A 20,091-nucleotide genomic window follows, 5' to 3' on the forward strand; every position below is an offset into this window, starting at 1 on the left:
GTAGCCCTTGGGTCCTCTGGGATTATGGCATGTTTCCCAACAATATAATCTCACAAGTTACTGCAGTATGAAGTTCCTCCCCATTTTGTTGTCCTTTGCACAGTTTGAATCTCCATTGAATTACACCGCCAAATTGTTTCTGTAAAGGATGATCCTCAGTGATCCCAGCACTAATCCCTGAGGAACTGTTTTTGTTGTTTTGTAACCAGCTTGATTTCCATCATGTTCCTTGTCCCCTGCCTCCACGTGTATTTAGATTACTTTAGATTACTTACAGCGTGGAAACAGGCCCTTCGGCCCAACAGGTCCACACCGACCCTTCGAAGCGCAACCCACCCAGACCCCCTACATTTTACCCCTTCACCTTACACTACGGGCAATTTAGCATGGCCAATTCACCTAACCTGCACATTTTTGGATTGTGGGAGGAAACCGGAGCACACGGAGGAAACTCACACAGACACCCATGCAGAATTCTTTCAATAAAGAACTTGTTAATCCTCATGTACCCAGCTCCCATATATTAGCCCAGTCAATAATGTCCCACACACAGAGATCTACAAACCATCATCTCCTCCTGAAGCGATCACTTTGATTTTCCTTTCACTGCTTTCTTTGGAATCTCAAATGGAAACGTGTTTTTGATGATCAAATGGAAAATGAGTGTGAAATGTTCACAATTGATAAGTGTGTCCCTGTCACATGTTGCTTTTTGCTCACACTCACACATTGCAGCAGCCACTGAATGGCTCAGCTCACCATCAGCAGCATTCCCATCGCTCGAAGGGCCAGCTCAGGGTTAGATTGGGGTCGGCTCATTTCACCAAGAAATTGCGGGTGAGGTAGAGTCTCACTTAAAGTTTACACTCAGATTTTTTAGGGAATGTGTGTAATTCATTTTCCTCCAGCTTAAAGCCGATCCCCTCATTCCCTTTATCCTGAAATTTCTGAATCCAGGAAATCCCTCTCTCCCGAACTGCACTGAGTTGTCCCAAGCCACGTCTTAAAATATATAAAGCTGGAGAAATTCCTAGGACTGGATCAGGTGTTACCCAGAACTCTGTGGAATGCTCAGGAAGTGATTGCTGACCCCCTTGCTGGGATACTTGCATCATGGAGAAACGTTGTAAGGAAACTATAGACCGGTGAGCCTGATGTCAGTGGTGGATGGGTTATTGGAGGGCTCCTGAGGGACAGGATTTACATGTATTTGGAAATGCAAGAACTGACTAGAACGAGTTCACATGGCTTTGTGCATGGGAAATCATGTCTCACTAACTCAATTGAGTTTTTGAAGAAGTGACAAAGAAGATTGATGAAGGCAGAGCGGGAGATATTGTCTGTATGAAGATCAGTAAGGCATTTGACAAGGTTCCATATGATAGACTGGCTCGCAAGGTTGGATCACAAGGAAATCTAGCCATTTTGATATAAAATTGGCTTGAAGGTAGGAGACAGACGGTGGTGATGGAAAGTGAGGCCAACAGCGTGGGTTCAATTCCTCCACCAGCTGAGGTGACCAAGTAGGTGCCTCCCTCTCAACGTCTCCAACTGCCTTCGGTATATTGACTCTCAGTTTAAAGCACCTCCAGTCGTCTCTTTCTAGTGAGCGAGTAGCCCTTTTGGGTCCTCTGGGATTACGGCAACCTCCCCAATAATATAATCTCAAACGTTACTGCAATATGAATTTTATGCACATTCTGGCTCCCCCCCACAGTCTGAAATTCCATCTAATTTCTGACACTAAATTGTTCTGTAAATGGTGACCAACAGTGATCCCAATGTGGAACATCATCTCTCACATTGACACCAGTCTGTGTAACATGCTTTTCACCCCCACTCTGTGTTTGCTGTTTTGTAACCAGCTTGTTCTCCATCCTGCTCCTTGTCCCCTGCCTCCACGTGTATTTGAATCCTTTCAATAAAGAGCTTGTTAATCCTCATGGACCCAGCTCCCATATATTAGCCCAGTCAATAATGCCCCACACAGAGAGATCTACAAACCATCATCTCGTCCTGAAGCAATCACTTTGATTTTCCTTTCTTTGCTTTCTTTGGAATCTGAAATGGAAACGGATTTTTGATGATCAAATGGAAAATGAGTGTGAAATGTTCACAATTGAAAAATGTCTCCCTGTCACACGTTGCTTTTTGCTCACACTCACACATTGCAGCTGCCACTGAATGGCTCAACTCACCATCAACTGCATTCAGGAAACTGCAGGTTGAATCCCAGAGTCTCCAGTGTGAGTGTGAGTCTCACTTCCTGCCCGGGACAGAGACTGTCCTGAACCCACATTCCCTGGTCTCCTGTATGTTCCGATACAAGAACAGTGAGCTGAGTACGGACTCTGGGCTCTGAGCTATGGCATTCCATCCAAGGCAAATGAATCCAAACAGGTTCCCAGAATCATTAGTGCAATCATCACAAGATAATTCAGCAGGGATTGTTAGAAACAGGGACAGATTAAAATGGAAATATTGACATTTTGAGCCTCTGAGTGAGTTGTTCTTTGTGCAGAATCTGGAAGAGAATTTCACAGGAGAGCCTCTGTGTTCCATTATAAGAGTAGTTTTAAACCTATCTTTCCTGTTTCAATGATATTTAAATCTGTAACTGTGAGATGTTGTTGAAAGATGGGAATACGTACCTTCGGTATCAGGTGCACTTTCATTCTCCGCTGAGTCTGAAACAGAGGGAACAGGATTTCAGTTTCCAGACAACACATTCCAATATCTGAATGGGTTTCAATGAGCCCCGTCCCACTGCAAATATCCCCACAGTCTTCACTTGGGTAGGGTACAGCTCCAAATATGAGTTGAAGCTGAATATGAGATCATTACTTAATACATGTAACACCTTTATTACAAAATTAATGGAGCCTAAAGCAGGAAGTTAGAAGACAGTATCTTAACATCTGTCCGAGGGAAATTGTTGGAAGTAATTCATTAAAACAGTACGTCCCGAAAGGTCAGAATAATGCCAGCAGTGTTACTGTGTACATGGAGGATATGCAGCCCATTGTGTCTGCACACCTCTCCAAATGACCAGCATGGCTTCAAGTCATTCTCCTGCCTTTTCCCATTCACCTCACACATTCTTCTCTATTTTAGTTATCATCCACTGAATGTTTTAGGGCGAGACACCAAAGTCTTGACACGTTTAACAAATTATTTGGAGTGTATTGAGGGAGAACCATGTGCTGTGGATAATGGGGAGGTGCTGGATGTGCTGTTACTGGGATTTTACAGGCAGATGATAAGCTGTAACATCAAAGGTCATTGTGGAAAATAAATGCCCATGATGGGGGTTCACATGGTGGTGCAGTGGTTAGCACTGCTGTCTCACAGCGTCAGGGACCCGGGTTTGATTCGGGCTTTGGGTGACTGTGTGGAGTCTGCACATTTCCCCCATGTCTGCGTGGGTTTCTGCCGGCTGCTCCAGTTCCCTCCCACAGTCCAGTGCTGTGCAGACTTGGACGATTAGCCAAAGTAAATACAGGGATCGCGTGGGATGCTCTTCAGAGGGTGTGTACAGAACTGATGGGCCAAATGGCCTCTTTCTGCACTCTAGGGATTCTATGATCCAATGTCGGACGTATCAATGTCAAACAAGAAAGAGAGGCCCATCATAAATGGGTCATTTCAGGTTGGTATGATGTAATGATGAGTGGTAAGAACAGGGATCAGTGCTGGAACCTGAATTTTTTACAATTTTTAGAAAGAACTTGGATGGAGGGAGGGATGAGATGGTGATGAAATTTGCTGCTGAGTTACAAATGTTTAGGAGAGGGATTTGCAAAATGGATGTGACAAAGGAAGAAAGGGATAAAGGGAGGTTCATGAATGTGCAAAGAGCAGACAAATGGAGCATATTTGAGAAAATCTGAAATCGTCCATTGTGGCAGAAAAAATATTAAAAAAGGACATGATGTAGATGGTGAGAGATTGCAGAGCTCTGAGCTGCAGAGGGATCTGAGTGTCCGTGTGGATAAATCAAAAAAATGTTGGTGCGGCTGTACAGCAAGCAATTAGGAAAGACGACAGAATGCCCTCCTCATTTATTGTAAGAGAAATTGAACACAAATGTCAGGTTAAAATCCAAAATATATTGGAGAAACTCAGCAGGTCTGGCAGTATCTGTGGAGAGAGAAACAGAGCTAAAGTGTTGAGTCTCGTCTGACTGATCTCCAGAACTCCATTTCCCTCAATTCTATTTCTCTGTCCATAACTGTTGTCAGACCTGCTGAGTTTCTCCAGGAATTTCTATTTGCTGTTTTGTAACCAGCTTGTTCTCCATCCTGCTCCTTGTCCCCTGCCTGCACGTGTATTTGAATCATTTCAATAAAGAGCTTGTTAATCCTCATGGACCCAACTCCCACATATTAGCCCAGTCAATAATGCCCCACACAGAGAGATCTACAAACCAGCATCTCGTCCTGAAGCAATCACTTTGATTTTCCTTTCTTTGCTTTCTTTAGAATCTGAAATGGAAATGGATTTTTGATGATCAAATGAAAAATGAGTGTGAAATGTTCACAATTGAAAAATGTCTCCCTGTCACACGTTGCTTTTTGCTCACACTCACACATTGCAGCTGCCACTGAATGGCTCAGCTCACCATCAGCTGCATTCAGGAAACTGCAGGTTGAATCCCAGAGTCTCCAGTGTGAGTGTGAGTCTCACTTCCTGCCCGGGACAGAGACTGTCCTGAACCCACATTCCCTGGTCTCCTGGATGTTCCGATACAGGAACAGTGAGCTGAGTACGGACTCTGAGCTATGGCTTTCCATCCAAGGCAAATGAATCCAAACAGGTTCCCAGAATCATTAGTGCAATCATCACAAGATAATTCAGCAGGGATTGTTAGAAACAGGGACAGATTAAAATGGAAATATTGACATTTTGAGCCTCTGAGTGAGTTGTTCTTTGTGCAGAATCTGGAAGAGAATTTCACAGGAGAGCCTCTGTGTTCCATTATAAGAGTAGTTTTAAACCTATCTTTCCTGTTTCAATGATATTTAAATCTGTAACTGTGACATGTTGTTGAAAGATGGGAATACGTACCTTCGGTATCAGGTGCACTTTCATTCTCCGCTGAGTCTGAAACAGAGGGAACAGGATTTCAGTTTCCAGACAACACATTCCAATATCTGAATGGGTTTCAATGAGCCCCGTCCAACTGCAAATATCCCCACAGTCTTCACTTGGGTAGGGTACAGCTCCAAATATGGGTTGAAGCTGAATATGAGATCATTACTTAATACATGTAACACCTTTATTCCAAAATTAATGGAGCCTAAAAGCAGGAAGTTAGAAGACAGTATCTTAGCATCTGTCCGAGGGAAATTGTTGGAAGTAATTCTTTAAAACAGTACGTTCCGAAAGGTCAGAATAATGCCAGCAGTGTTACTGTGTACATGGAGGATATGCAGCCCATTGTGTCTGCACACCTCTCCAAATGACCAGCATGGCTTCAAGTCCTTCTCCTGCCTTTTCCCATTCACCTCACACATTCTTCTCTATTTTAGTTATCATCCACTGAATGTTTTAGGGCGAGACACCAAAGTCTTGAGATGTTTAACAAATTATTTGGAGTGTATTGAGGGAGAACCATGTGCTGTGGATAATGGGGAGGTGCTGGATGTGCTGTTACTGGGATTTTACAGGCAGATGATAAGCTGTAACATCAAAGGTCATTGTGGAAAATAAATGCCCATGATGGGGGATCACATGGTGGTGCAGTGGTTAGCACTGCTGTCTCACAGCATCAAGGATCCAGGTTTGATTCGGGCTTTGGGTGACTGTGTGGAGTCTGCACATTTCCCCCATGTCTGCGTGGGTTTCTGCCGGCTGCTCCAGTTCCCTCCCACAGTCCAGTGCTGTGCAGACTTGGAAAATTAGCCGAAGTAAATACAGGGATAGCGTGGGAGCTCTTCAGAGGGTGTGTACAGAACTGATGGACCAAATGGCCTCTTTCTGCACTCTAGGGATTCTATGATCCAATGTCGGCCGTATCAATGTCAAACAAGAAAGAGAGGCCCATCATAAATGGGTCATTTCAGGTTGGTATGATGTAATGATGAGTGGTAAGAACAGGGATCAGTGCTGGAACCTGAATTTTTTACAATTTTTAGAAAGAACTTGGATGGAGGGAGGGATGAGATGGTGATGAAATTTGCTGCTGAGTTACAAATGTTTAGGAGAGGGATTTGCAAAATGGATGTGACAAAGGAAGAAAGGGATAAAGGGAGGTTCATGAATGTGCAAAGAGCAGACAAATGGAGCATATTTGAGAAAATCTGAAATCGTCCATTGTGGCAAAAAAATATGAAAAAAGGACATGATGTCGGTGGTGAGAGATTGCAGAGCTCTGAGCTGCAGAGGGATCTGAGTGTCCGTGTAGATAAATCAAAAAAATGTTGGTGCGGCTGTACAGCAAGCAATTAGGAAAGACGACAGAATGTCCTCCTCATTTATTGTAAGAGAAATTGAACACAAATGTCAGGTTAAAATCCAAAATATATTGGAGAAACTCAGCAGGTCTGGCAGTATCTGTGGAGAGAGAAACAGAGCTAAAGTGTTGAGTCTCGTCTGACTGATCTCCAGAACTCCATTTCCCTCAATTCTATTTCTCTGTCCATACCTGTTGTCAGACCTGCTGAGTTTCTCCAGGAATTTCTATTTGCTGTTTTGTAACCAGCTTGCTCTCCATCCTGCTCCTTGTCCCCTGCCTCCACGTGTATTTGAATCATTTCAATAAAGAGCTTGTTAATCCTCATGGACCCAGCTCCCACATATTAGCCCAGTCAATAATGTCCCACAGAGAGATCTACAAACCATCATCTCGTCCTGAAAGGATCACTTTGATTTTCCTTTCACTGCTTTCTTTGGAATCTGAAATTGGAACAGATTTTTGATGATCAAATGGAAAATGAGTGTGAAATAGTCACAATTGAAAAGAGTGTCCCTGTTACACGTTACGTTTTGCTCACACTCACACATTGCAGCAGCCACTGAATGGCTCAGCTCACCATGAGCTGCATTCCAATCACTCGAAGGGCCAGCTCAGGGTTGGATTGGGGTCAGCTCATTTCACCAGGAGACTGTGGGTTCAATCCCAGTGTCTCCAGGGTGAGTGTGAGACTCTTACTGCCCGAGGCTGAGACTGTCCCTAAGATGGTTTTTCAGATACAGGAACAGTGAGCCAAGCACTGATTCGAGGCTTTGAGCTTTGGCTTTCCATTCTTTGAGCTTTGGAAGCATTAGCAGTGATTGATAGAAACAGGGAGAGATTGAAATAGAAACATCAATACCATGAGCCTCTGAGTTAATCGTTATTTGTGCAGAATCTCAGAAGAGAATTTCAGTTCCCCAATCCCAGGAGAGCCTCTGGGGCCCATTATCAGAATTGGTTTAAACCTGCCCCATCTGTTTTAATCTATTTAAATCTGTAACTGTAATGTGTTGTTGAAAGATGGGGAAAAGTACCTTTAGTATCAGGCCCACTCTCATTCTCGGCTGAGTCTGAAACAGAGAGAACAGGATTTCAGTTTCCAGACCGCACAATCCGATATCTGAATGGTTTACAATGATCCCCCCCGCCCCCCCCCAACCCCACCACTGCAAACTGACCCCACACTCAGCACTCGGGTAGGGGACAGCTCTTGATATGAGTTGAAGCTGAATATCAGACCATTACTTCGTGAATGTAACTCTACTATTCCAAAATTAATGGATCCTGAGAGCAGAAACGTAGAGGACAGGGTCCTTACATTTGTCAGAGGGAAGTTGTTGGATGCAACTGTTTAAGACGTGAAACCTGGACACTTGGAAAAGGTCAGGATAATCCCAAAAATGTTACTTCGCACATGAAACGTATCCAGCCCATTGTGTCAGCACACCTCTCCAAAATACCAACATGGCTTCGAGTCCTTCTCCTGCCTTTTCCTATTCGCCTCGCACATTACTGTCTGTTGAAATAATCATCCCTTGAGTGCTTTAGGGAGAGTCAAGGTCTTGAGACAGGGAAATGATGTTTAACAAATTAATCGGAGTGTGTTGAGGGAGAACCGAGTGCTGTGGATAATGGGGAAGTGCTGGATGTGCTGTTACTGGGATTCCAGAGGCAGGTGATAAGCTGCAACCTAAAGGTCTTTGGAACTGAGAAGGTCATGTTAGGGGTGGCACGGTGGGTTGTTGGTTAACACTGCTGTCTCACAGTGCTACGGACCTGGATTTGATTCTGGCCTTGTGTGTCTCTCTGTGTGAAGTATCCACATTCTCCCTGCGTCTGCTTGGGTTTCCACTGGGTGTTCCGTTTTTCTCCCACAGTCCAACGCGGTGTGGGCTAGGCCGAATCGGCACAGTAAGTACGGGGTAGGGTGGGATACTGTTCAGACTCAATGGGCGAAGAGACCTCTTTCTTGACACGAGGGATTCTCTGATCCTAGGTAGGAGGTAACATACTGACCTCGATAGACATTTGGCTCAGGAAGTTGAAATATAGTGCCAATGTAAATGGGTCATTTCAGGTTGGTATAATGTAATGATGAGTGGTATACCACAAGGATCAGTGATGGAACCTCAACTTTTCACAATTTTTAGAAACGACTTGGATGGAGGGAGGGATGAGATGGTGATGAAATTTGCTGCTGAGTTAAAAGCGTTTAGGAAAGGGAGTCATGGAATGAACATAACAAAGGAAGTGACAAATCACACAACACCAGGTTATGGTCCAACAGGTTTGTTTGGAAGCACTAGATTTCAGCATGTTGCTCCTTCATCATTGACACCTGAAGAACAACCACCTGATGAAGGAGCAGTGCTCCGAAAGCTAGTGCTTCCAAATAAACCTGTTGGACTATAACCTGGTGTTGTGTGATTTGTAACTTTGTCCACCCCAGTGCAGCAGGGTTCTGAGATACAGAGGGATCTAAGTGTCGATGTGGATAAATCAAAAAATGATGGTGCAATGGTGCAGCAGGTAAATAGGAAAGAGAACACAATGTTCTCAGGAAAGGTAAAGGGAATTGAGCATAAATGTCTGGATAAATACCAAAACTTATTGGAGAAACTCAGCAGGTCTGGCACATTCTGTGGAGCAATAAACAGAGCAGAATGTGTTGAAACCCATCGGAGTGTTCTTAATTATCCCCTTTCCCTCAATTCTATTTCTCTGTCCATAACTGTTGTCAGACCTGATGTGTTTCTCCAGGAATTTCTATTTGCTGTTTTGTAACCAGCTTGTTCTCCATCCTGTTCCTTGTCCCCTGCCTCCACGTGTATTTGAATCATTTCAATAAAGAACTTGTTAATCCTCATGGACCCAGCTCCCATATATTAGCCCAGTCAATAATGTCCCACACACAGAGAGATCTACAAACCATCATCTCGTCCTGAAGCGATCACTTTGATTTTCTTTTCACCACTTTCTTTGGAATCTGAAATGGAAACGGGTTTTTGATGATCAAATGGAAAATGAGTGTGAAATGTTCACAATTGAAAAGTGTGTCCCTGTCACATGATGCTTTTTGCTCACACATTGCAGCAGCCACTGAATGGCTCAGCTCACCATCAGCTGCATTCCCATCGCTCGAAGGGCCAGCTCAGGGTTGGATTGGGGTCAGTCATTTCACCAGGAAACTATGGGTTGAATCCCGGAGTGTCCAGGGTGAGGGAGAGGCTCACTTATAGTTTACACTCAGATTTTTAAGGAATGTCTGTAATCCACTTTCTTCTATCTAAAGTCAAACTCCACACTCCCACTATCCTGAAACCTCTGAATCCTGGAAATCCCTCCCGAACCACACTGGGTGGTCCCAAGACACACTTTAAAATATTTAAAGCTGGAGAAATTCCCAGGACTTGATCAGACAAACCCCAGAACTCAGTGGGATGCTCAGGAAGTAATTGCTGACACCCTTGCTGGGATATTTGTATCATTGATAGTCACATGTGAGATGCCAGGGGACTGGTGGATGGGTATCGTACTGCCATCGTTTAAAAAAGCTGGTAAGGAAATGCCAGGAAACTATAGACCGGTGAGCCTGATGTCAGTGGTGGGTGAGTTATTGGAGGGGATCCTGAGGGATAGGATTTACATGTATTTGGAAAGGCAGGGACTGACTAGGGATATTCAATGTGGCTCTGTGCGTGGGAAATCATGTCCCACTGTCTTGATTGCGTTTTTTGAAGATGAGACAAAGATGATTGATGAAGACAGAGCGGGAGATGTTGTCTGTGTGAAGATCTGTAAGGCGTTCGACAAGGCTCAGTTTGGTAGACTGGTTAGCAAGGTTAGATCACATGGAATACGGGGACAACTTGTCATTTGGATACAGAATTGGATCGAAGGTAGGAGACAGAGTGTGGTGGTGTGGAGCTGCTTTTTGGACTGGAGGCCTGTGACCAGTGGTGTGCCACAAGATCCGGTGCTGGGCTCACTGCTTTTCCTCATTTATATCAATCGTTTGGATGTGAATATAGCAGGTACAGATACTAAATGTGCTAGTGAGACCAAATTGGTGGTGTAGTGTGACGATCCTGTGGTGTATTGCTGAACAAAGGGACCTGGGGGGAGTGAACAGAGTTCCTTGAAATTTGGAGTTGCAGGCTGACAGGATCGTGAAGGCGGCATTTGGTATGCTTGCCTTTATTGGTCAGTCCGTGGAGTGTAGTGATTGGGAGGTCATGTTGTGATTGTACAGGACATTGTTTGGGTCACTTTTGGTATGCTGTGTTCAATTCTGGTCTGCCTTCTAGAGAAAGATGTTGTGAAACTTGAAAGGGTTCAGAAAAGATTTACAAGGATGTGGCCAGGTTTGGAGGGTTTGATCTATAGGGAGTAGCTGAATAGGGTGGGGCTATTTTCTCTGGATTTTCGGAGGGTGAGGGTTGATGTTATAGAGGTTTATAATAATATGAGGGACATGGATATGTTGAATAGACAAGGTCTTTTCCTCAGAGAAGGGATTCCCAACCTAGAGGACATAAGTTTAATGTGAGAGGGAAAAGATGAAAAAGGGACCCAAGGGGCAACTTTTTCACTCAGAGATTGTTACGTGTATGAAATGAGCTGCCAGAGGAGGTGGTGGAGGTTAGTACAATTGCAACATTTCAAAGGCATTTGGATGGGTGCATGAATAGGAAGGGTGTAGGGAGGATATGGACCCAATGCTGGCAAATGGGATATCTGTTGGCATGGATGAGTTGGACCGAAGGGTCTGTTTCTGTGCTGCACATCTCAGTGACTCGAACAGTTACAAATGAAGAAGGCAGCTCACCACCACTTTCTCATGGGACACTGAGGATGGGCAATAAATACTGGGCCCAGTCTGCGACACCGGTGACCCATGGAGAATATAACGTTAATCCGATAACAAATAAGAATGTCTCGTAATGGTTCATCAAAACTGATGAAGACCCTCAGTTTGGTGTCGTCAACAGGTTTTGAAATTGTCTTTCTGATTCCCCAGTCCAAGTTGTTTCTGTAAATGGTGACCATCAGTGATCCCAGGCACTAATCCCAATTGAACACCACTCCCCACACTCATCCCAGTCTGAGTAATGTGCTTTAAGCCTCACACTGTGCTTCGTAACCAGCTTGCTCTCCATCCTGCTCCTTGTCCCCTGCCTCCACGTGTATTTGAATCATTTCAATAAACAGCTTATTAATCCTCATGGACCCAGCTCCCATATATTAGCCCAGTCAATAATGCCCCACACAGAGTGATCTACAAACCATCATCTCGTCCTGAAGTAATCACTTTGATTTTCCTTTCACCGCTTTCATCGGAATCTGAAATGTAAACAAGTTTTTGATGATCAAATGGAAAATGAGTGTGAAATGTTCACAATTGATAAGTGTGTCCCTGTCACATGTTGCTTTTTGCTCTCACTCACACATTGCAGCAGCCACTGAATGGCTCAGCTCACCATCAGCTGCATTCCCATCGCTCGAAGGGCCAGCTCAGGGTTGGATTGAGGTCAGCTCATTTCACTTGGAAACTGTGGGTTGAATCCCGGAGTGTCCAGGGTGAGTGTGAGTCTCACTTCCTGCCCGGGGCTGAGATTGTCCTGAAGCTGCACTCTCTGGCCTCCTTGCTCTTCAGGTGCAGGGACAGTGAGCCGAGAACTGAAACTGAGCTCTGAACTTTGCCAAGGCCAATGGATCACCAGGTATGTCCTGTCATCTAAGACCACACAGTACCAGGCCAAATACTGTCCCGTCAGTCGATTCTCAATGATCGGTGAAGTGATGGAAAGTGTCATCAATACTGCTATCAAGCAGCACCTGCTCAGCAATATCCCGCTCAGTGACGCCCAGTTTGGGTTCTGCCAGGGTCACGCAGCTCCTGACCTCAGTTCAGCCTTGGGTCAAACATGGACAAAGTGCTGTATTCCAGAGGGGAGGGGAGAGGGATAGCCTTGACATCAAGGCTGCATTCGACCAAGTGTGGCGCCTGACCAAATCTGGGGGCAATGGGTATTGGGGGCAAACCCTCCAGTGGTTAGAATACAAGCTGGCACATAGGAAGATGACCGTGGTTGTTGGAGGTCAGTTATCTCAGCTCCAGGACAGATCTGCAGGAGTTCCTCAGGGCAGTGGCCTTGGCCAACCATCTTATGCTGCTTCATGACTGACCATCACAAGGTCAGAAGTGGGAATGTTTGCTAAGGATTGCAGCCACTGAATGGCTCATCTCACCATGAGCCACATTCCCATCACCAGGAAACTGCAGGTTGAATCCCAGAGTCTCCAGTGTGAGTGTGAGTCTCACTTCCTGTTTGGGACAGAGACTGCCCTGAACCCCATTCCCTGGTCTCCTGGCTGTCCCGATACAGGGACAGTGAGCTGAGTACGGACTCTGGGCACTAAGCTATGGATTTCCATCCAAGGCCAATGAATCCAAACAGCTTCCCAGAATCATTAGCGCAATCATCACAAGATAATTCAGCAGTGATTGTTAGAAACAGGGACAGATTAAAATAGAAAAATCAATACCTCGAGCCTCTGAGTGACTTGTTCTTTGTGCAGAATCTGGAATAGAAAAAAACAGATTTTCAGTTTCCCAATCTCAGTACAGCCTCTGTGTTCCATTGTCAGAACAGTTTTAAAACTGTCCCTCCTGTTTTAATGATATTTAAATCTGTAATGGTGATGTGTTGTTGAAAGATGGGGATAAATACCTTTAGTATCAGGTGCACTCTCATTCTCCGCTGAGTCTGAAATAGAGGGAACAGGATTTCAGCTTCCAGAGCACATGCTCTGATATCCAAATGGTTTGCAATGATCCCCCTCCCACTGTAAACCCTCCCCCCTCACTCAGCACTTGGGCAGGGGACAACATCAGAATCAAGCTTTAGTTGGAAATGCACAGTATTTCGAGGCGAGAGGCAGGTCATTCAATCCAATACTGTCTGCTGGGATTTACCTGCTACACAATTTCCTTTAAACACTCTCCATTCTTCTCTTCCTTTTCTATGGTGTGTTTGGCCAGTTTCTTGTTAAATCTGTTGATATTATTGACCTTAATCGCTCTGACTGGGAGCGAGATCCACATTCTGATCATTCTCTGGATAAACAAGTTTCTCTGAATTCTGTCTTGCATTTATTACAGAAAATGTTGTATTTGGTGTTTCCACAGGAACAGATATCAAGCCCCCTGTCACCATATTAAGGTATAATTTGTTGGTTGAGTCCTCAGTCAGGTCACACTTTAGTCCTCAGTCTCTCAGCTACAATCTTCACTGAGCCCCTGAAGCTGGATCCTGACTTTGTTCTGTCTTGTTATTGCACCCATCCACGTCTGCATCACTCCTCATTATTATCCAGCCCCTGTTCCTCTCTTCATGGTGTGTCCCAGGTTTCTGTTCGATCGAACAAAGCCAATCTCACAACAGGTTTGTAGATCCTTCTTTTCACTTTCAGTGAACCTTTCCTGTCAAATAATGTTCCCCGGGACCTCCTCCGAATCCTCCAGACCAGATTGAACCCATTGTTTAACTTTCATTCCCTGCTGCCATCTCATGGCAACACAGGCCCCAATGACATGAAGCTGTTGATTTAGTGCCAGTCTGCTCCCAGAATCTTCACTCTGAACCTCTTTCCTCAGCTCAAACTGACCGTCCATCAAGTGTGCCATCGGTTTCCTGATTGTCATCGCCCTGTCACCCAGAGCTTGCCTCCTCTTCTCCAGATGTTCACATGTTCCCCTCATCCCTACCATACAGCTCCATCGGCTGGGCAGCTGGTTTGTGATGGAAAGTGATGCCAACAGAATGGGTTCAATTCCTCCACCAGCTGAGGTGACCAAGTAGGTTCGTCCCTCTCAATGTCTCCAACTGCCTTTGGTATGTTGACTCTCAGGTTAAATCACCTCGAGCCTTCTGTCTCTAATCAGAGGGTAGCCCTTGGGTCCTCTGGGATTATGGCATGTTTCCCAACAATATAATCTCACAAGTTACTGCAGTATGAAGTTCATCCCCATTTTGTTATCCTTTGCACAGTTTGAATCTCCATTGAATTACAACGCCAAATTGTTTCTGTAAAGGATGATCCTCAGTGATCCCAGCACTAATCCCTGAGGAACTGTTTTTGTTGTTTTGTAACCAGCTTGCTCTCCATCCTGTTCCTTGTCCCCTGCCTCCACGTGTATTTAGATTACTTTAGATTACTTACAGCGTGGAAACAGGCCCTTCGGCCCAACAGGTCCACACCGACCCGTTGAAGCGCAACCCACCCAGACCCCCTACATTTTACCCCTTCACCTAACACTACGGGCAATTTAGCATGGCCAATTCACCTAACCTGCACATTTTTGGATTGTGGGAGGAAACCGGAGCACCCGGAGGAAACTCACGCAGACACCCATGCAGAATTATTTCAATAAAGAACTTGTTAATCCTCATGTACCCAGCTCCCATATATTAGCCCAGTCAAAAATGCCCCACACAGAGAGATCTACAAACCATCATCTCGTCCTGAAGCGATCACTTTGATTTTCCTTTCACCGCTTTCTTTAGAATCTGAAATGGAAACGTGTTTTTGATGATCAAATGGAAAATGCGTGTGAAATGTTCACAATTGATAAGTGTGTCCCTGTCACATGTTGCTTTTTGCTCACACTCACACATTGCAGCAGCCACTGAATGGCTCAGCTCACCATCAGCAGCACTCCCATCGCTCGAAAGGCCAGCTCAGGGTTAGATTGGGGTCGGCTCATTTCACCAAGAAATTGCGGGTGAGGTGCATTCTCACTTAAAGTTTACACTCAGATTTTTTAGGGAATGTGTGTAATTCATTTTCCTCCAGCTTAAAGCCGAACCCCTCATTCCCTTTATCCTGAAACTTCTGAATCCTGGAAATCCCTCTCTCCCGAACTGCACTGAGTTGTCTCAAGCCATGTCTTAAAATATATAAAACTGGAGAAATTCCTAGGACTGGATCAGGTGTTACCCAGAACTCTGTGGAATGCTCAGGAAGTGATTGCTGACCCCCTTGCTGGGATACTTGTATCATTGATAGTCATGTGGAAGATGCCGGAAGACTGCTGGCTGAATGTCGGACTGCCATCGTTTAAGAAACATGGTAAGGAAACTATAGACCGGTGAGCCTGATGTCAGTGGTGGGTGGGTTATTGGAGGGCTCCTGAGGGACAGGATTTACATGTATTTGGAAATGCAAGAACTGACTAGAACGAGTTCACATGGCTTTGTGCATGGGAAATCATATCTCACTAACTCAAATGAGTTTTTGAAGAAGTGACAAAGAAGATTGATGAAGGCAGAGCGGGAGATGTTGTCTGTATGAAGATCAGTAAGGCATTTGACAAGGTTCCATATGATAGACTGGCTAGCAAGGTTGGATCACAAGGAAATCTAGCCATTTTGATATAAAATTGGCTTCAAGGTAGGAGACAGACGGTGGTGATGGAAAGTGAGGCCAACAGCGTGGGTTCAATTCCTCCACCAGCTGAGGGGACCAAGTAGGTGCCTCCCTCTCAACGTCTCCAACTGCCTTCGGTATGTTGGCTCTCAGTTTAAAGCACCTCCAGTCGTCTCTCTGTAATGAGCGAGTAGCCCTTTTGGGTCCTCTGGGATTACGGCAACCTCCCCAATAATATAATCTCAAACGTTACTGCAATATGAATTTTATGCACATTCTGGCTCCCCCCCACAGTCTGAAATTCCATCTAATTTCTGACACTAAACTGTTCTGTAAATGGTGACCAACAGTGATCCAAATGTGGAACATCATCTCTCACATTGACACCAGTCTGTGTAACATGCTTTTAACCCCCACTCTGTGTTTGCTGTTTTGTAACCAGCTTGTTCTCCATCCTGCTCCTTGTCCCCTGCCTCCACGTGTATTTGAATCATTTCAATAAAGAGCTTGTTAATCCTCATGGACCCAGCTCCCATATATTAGCCCAGTCAATAATGCCCCACACAGAGAGATCTACAAACCATCATCTCGTCCTGAAGCAATCACTTTGATTTTCCTTTCTTTGCTTTCTTTGGAATCTGAAATGGAAACGGATTTTTGATGATCAAATGGAAAATGCGTGTGAAATGTTCACAATTGAAAAATGTCTCCCATTCACACGTTGCTTTTTGCTCACACTCACACATTGCAGCTGCCACTGAATGGCTCAGCTCACCATCAGCTGCATTCAGGAAACTGCAGGTTGAATCCCAGAGTCTCCAGTGTGAGTGTGAGTCTCACTTCCTGCCCAGGACAGAGACTGTCCTGAACCCACATTCCCTGGTCTCCTGGCTGTTCCGATACAGGAACAGTGAGCTGAGTACGGACTCTGGGCTCTGAGCTATGGCTTTCCATCCAAGGCAAATGAATCCAAACAGCTTCCCAGAATCATTAGTGCAATTATCACAAGATAATTCAACAGTGATTGTTAGAAACAGGGACAGAATAAAATGGAAATATTGACATTTTGATCCCCTGAGTGAGTTGTTCTTTGTGCAGAATCTGGAAGAGAATTTCACAGGAGAGCCTCTGTGTTCCATTATAAGAGTAGTTTTAAAACTATCTTTCCTGTTTCAATGATATTTAAATCTGTAACTGTGACATGTTGTTGAAAGATGGGAATACGTACCTTCGGTATCAGGTGCACTTTCATTCTCCGCTGAGTCTGAAACAGAGGGAACAGGATTTCAGTTTCCAGACAACACATTCCAATATCTGAATGGGTTTCAATGAGCCCCGTCCCACTGCAAATATCCCCACAGTCTTCACTTGGGTAGGGTACAGCTCCAGATATGGGTTGAAGCTGAGTAAGTGATCATTACTTAATACATGTAACACCTTTATTCCAAAATTAATGGAGCCTAAAAGCAGGAAGTTAGAAGACAGTATCTTAACATCTGTCCGAGGGAAATTGTTGGAAGTAATTCTTTAAAACAGTACGTTCCGAAAGGTCAGAATAATGCCAGCAGTGTTACTGTGTACATGGAGGATATGCAGCCCATTGTGTCTGCACACCTCTCCAAATGACCAGCATGGCTTCAAGTCCTTCTCCTGCCTTTTCCCATTCACCTCACACATTCTTCTCTATTTTAGTTATCATCCACTGAATGTTTTAGGGCGAGACACCAAAGTCTTGACACGTTTAACAAATTAATTGGAGTGTATTGAGGGAGAACCATGTGCTGTGGATAATGGGGAGGTGCTGGATGTGCTGTTACTGGGATTTTACAGGCAGATGATAAGCTGCAACATCAAAGGTCATTGTGGAAAATAAATGCCCATGATGGGGGTTCACATGGTGGTGCAGTGGTTAGCACTGCTGTCTCACAGCATCAGGGACCCGGGTTTGATTCGGGCTTTGGGTGACTGTGTGGAGTCTGCACATTTCCCCCATGTCTGCGTGGGTTTCTGCCGGCTGCTCCAGTTCCCTCCCACAGTCCAGTGCTGTGCAGACTTGGAAAATTAGCCGAAGTAAATACAGGGATCGCGTGGGATTCTCTTCAGAGGGTGTGTACAGAACTGATGGACCAAATGGCCTCTTTTTGCACTCTAGGGATTCTATGATCCAATGTCGGACGTATCAATGTCAAACAAGAAAGAGAGACCCATCATAAATGGGTCATTTCAGGTTGGTATGATGTAATGATGAGTGGTAAGAACAGGGATCAGTGCTGGAACCTGAATATTATACAATTTTTGGAAAGAACTTGGATGGAGGGAGGGATGAGATGGTGATGAAATTTGCTGCTGAGTTACAAATGTTTAGGAGAGGGATTTGCAAAATGGATGTGACAAAGGAAGAAAGGGATAAAGGGAGGTTCATGAATGTGCAAAGAGCAGACAAATGGAGCATATTTGGGAAAATCTGAAATCGTCCATTGTGGCAGAAAAAATATGAAAAAAGGACATGATGTAGATAGTGAGAGATTGCAGAGCTCTGAGCTGCAGAGGGATCTGAGTGTCCGTGTGGATAAATCAAAAAAATGTTGGTGCGGCTGTACAGCAAGCAATTAGGAAAGACGACAGAATGTCCTCCTCATTTATTGTAAGAGAAATTGAACACAAATGTCAGGTTAAATTCCAAAATATATTGGAGAAACTCAGCAGGTCTGGCAGTATCTGTGGAGAGCGAAACAGAGCTAAAGTGTTGAGTCCAGTCTGACTGTTCTCAAGAACTCCATTTCCCTCAAATTCTATTTCTCTGTCCATAACTGTTGTCAGACCTGCTGAGTTTCTCCAGGAATTTCTATTTGCTGTTTTGTAACCAGCTTGCTCTCCATCCTGCTCCTTGTCCTCTGCCTCCATGTGTATTTGAATCATTTCAATAAAGAGTTTGTTAATCCTCATTGACCCAGCTCCCATTTATTAGCCCAGTCAATACTGTCCCACACAGAGAGATCAACAAATCATCATCTCTTCCTGAAGTGATCACTTTGATTTTCCTTTCACTGCTTTCTTTGGAATCTGAAATCGGAACAGATTTTTGATGATCAAATGGAAAATGAGTGTGAAATATTCACAATTGAAAAGAGTGTCCCTGTTACACGTTGCGTTTTGCTCACACTCACACATTGCAGCAGCCACTGAATGGCTCAGCTCACCATGAGCTGCATTCCCATCACTCGAAGGGCCAGCTCAGGGTTGGATTGGGGTCAGCTCATTTCACCAGGAGACTGTGGGTTCAATCCCAGTGTCTCCAGGGTGAGTATGAGTCTCTTACTGCCCGAGGCTGAGCCTGTCCCTTAGATGGTTTTTCAGATACAGGAACAGTGAGCCAAGCACTGATTCGAGGCTTTGAGCTTTGGCTTTCCATTCTTTGAGCTTTGGAAGCATTAGCAGTGATTGATAGAAACAGGGACAGATTAAAATAGAAACATCGATACCATGAGCCTCTGAGTTAATCGTTATTTGTGCAGAATCTCAGAAGAGAATTTCAGTTCCCCAATCCCAGGAGAGCCTCTGGGTCCCATTATCAGAATTGGTTTAAACCTGCCCCATCTGTTTTAATATATTTAAATCTGTAACTGTAATGTGTTGTTGAAAGATGGGGAAAAGTACCTTTAGTATCAGGCCCACTCTCATTCTCTGCTGAGTCTGAAACAGAGAGAACAGGATTTCAGTTTCCAGATAGCACAATCCGATATCTGAATGGTTTACAATGATCCCCCCCGCCCACCCCACCCCACCACTGCAAACTGACCCCACACTCATCACTCGGGTAGGGGACAGCTCTTGATATGAGTTGAAGCTGAATATCAGACCATTACTTCGTGAATGTAACTCTACTATTCCAAAATTAATGGATCCTGAGAGCAGAAACTTAGAGGACAGGGTCCTTACATTTGTCAGAGGGAAGTTGTTGGATGCAACTGTTTAAGACGTGAAACCTGGACACTTGGAAAAGGTCAGGATAATCCCAAAAGTGTTACTGCGCACATGGAACGTATCCAGCCCGTTGTGCCAGCACACCTCTCCAAAATACCAACATGGCTTCGAGTCCTTCTCCTGCCTTTTCCTATTCGCCTCGCACATTACTGTCTGTTGAAATAATCATCCCTTGAGTGCTTTAGGGAGAGTCAAGGTCTTGAGACAGGGAAATGATG

At 44.6% G+C, this 20,091-nt stretch overlaps 1 protein-coding gene across 6 annotated transcripts in view; it reads right to left on the reverse strand.

The window, feature by feature from the left end:
• Positions 1 to 20,091, reverse strand: part of LOC122542090 (uncharacterized) — a 164,394-nt gene that overhangs the window by 70,368 nt on the left and 73,935 nt on the right. For 2 of the 6 annotated variants that reach the window (XM_087978196.1, XM_087978198.1), the window contains exons 33-38: positions 19,547 to 19,582; positions 6,841 to 6,897; positions 5,068 to 5,103; positions 4,428 to 4,484; positions 2,652 to 2,687; positions 2,005 to 2,061 (exon numbers count right to left, since the gene is read on the reverse strand). In XM_087978196.1, coding sequence (XP_087834322.1) covers positions 2,005 to 2,061; positions 2,652 to 2,687; positions 4,428 to 4,484; positions 5,068 to 5,103; positions 6,841 to 6,897; positions 19,547 to 19,582 — 279 coding nt within the window. Of the gene's footprint in view, positions 1 to 565; positions 623 to 2,004; positions 2,062 to 2,651; positions 2,688 to 4,427; positions 4,485 to 5,067; positions 5,104 to 6,840; positions 6,898 to 19,546; positions 19,583 to 20,091 lie in introns of all 6 variants that reach the window. The other 4 variants (XM_087978201.1, XM_087978200.1, XM_087978195.1 and 1 more) reach the window with 3 other exon arrangements.

This window comes from Chiloscyllium plagiosum, unplaced genomic scaffold (genome assembly GCF_037043375.1).
Source record: "Chiloscyllium plagiosum isolate Xiang-an unplaced genomic scaffold, Cpla_swu_hap1 HiC_scaffold_33, whole genome shotgun sequence".
Classification (NCBI taxonomy): Eukaryota; Metazoa; Chordata; class Chondrichthyes; order Orectolobiformes; family Hemiscylliidae; genus Chiloscyllium; species Chiloscyllium plagiosum.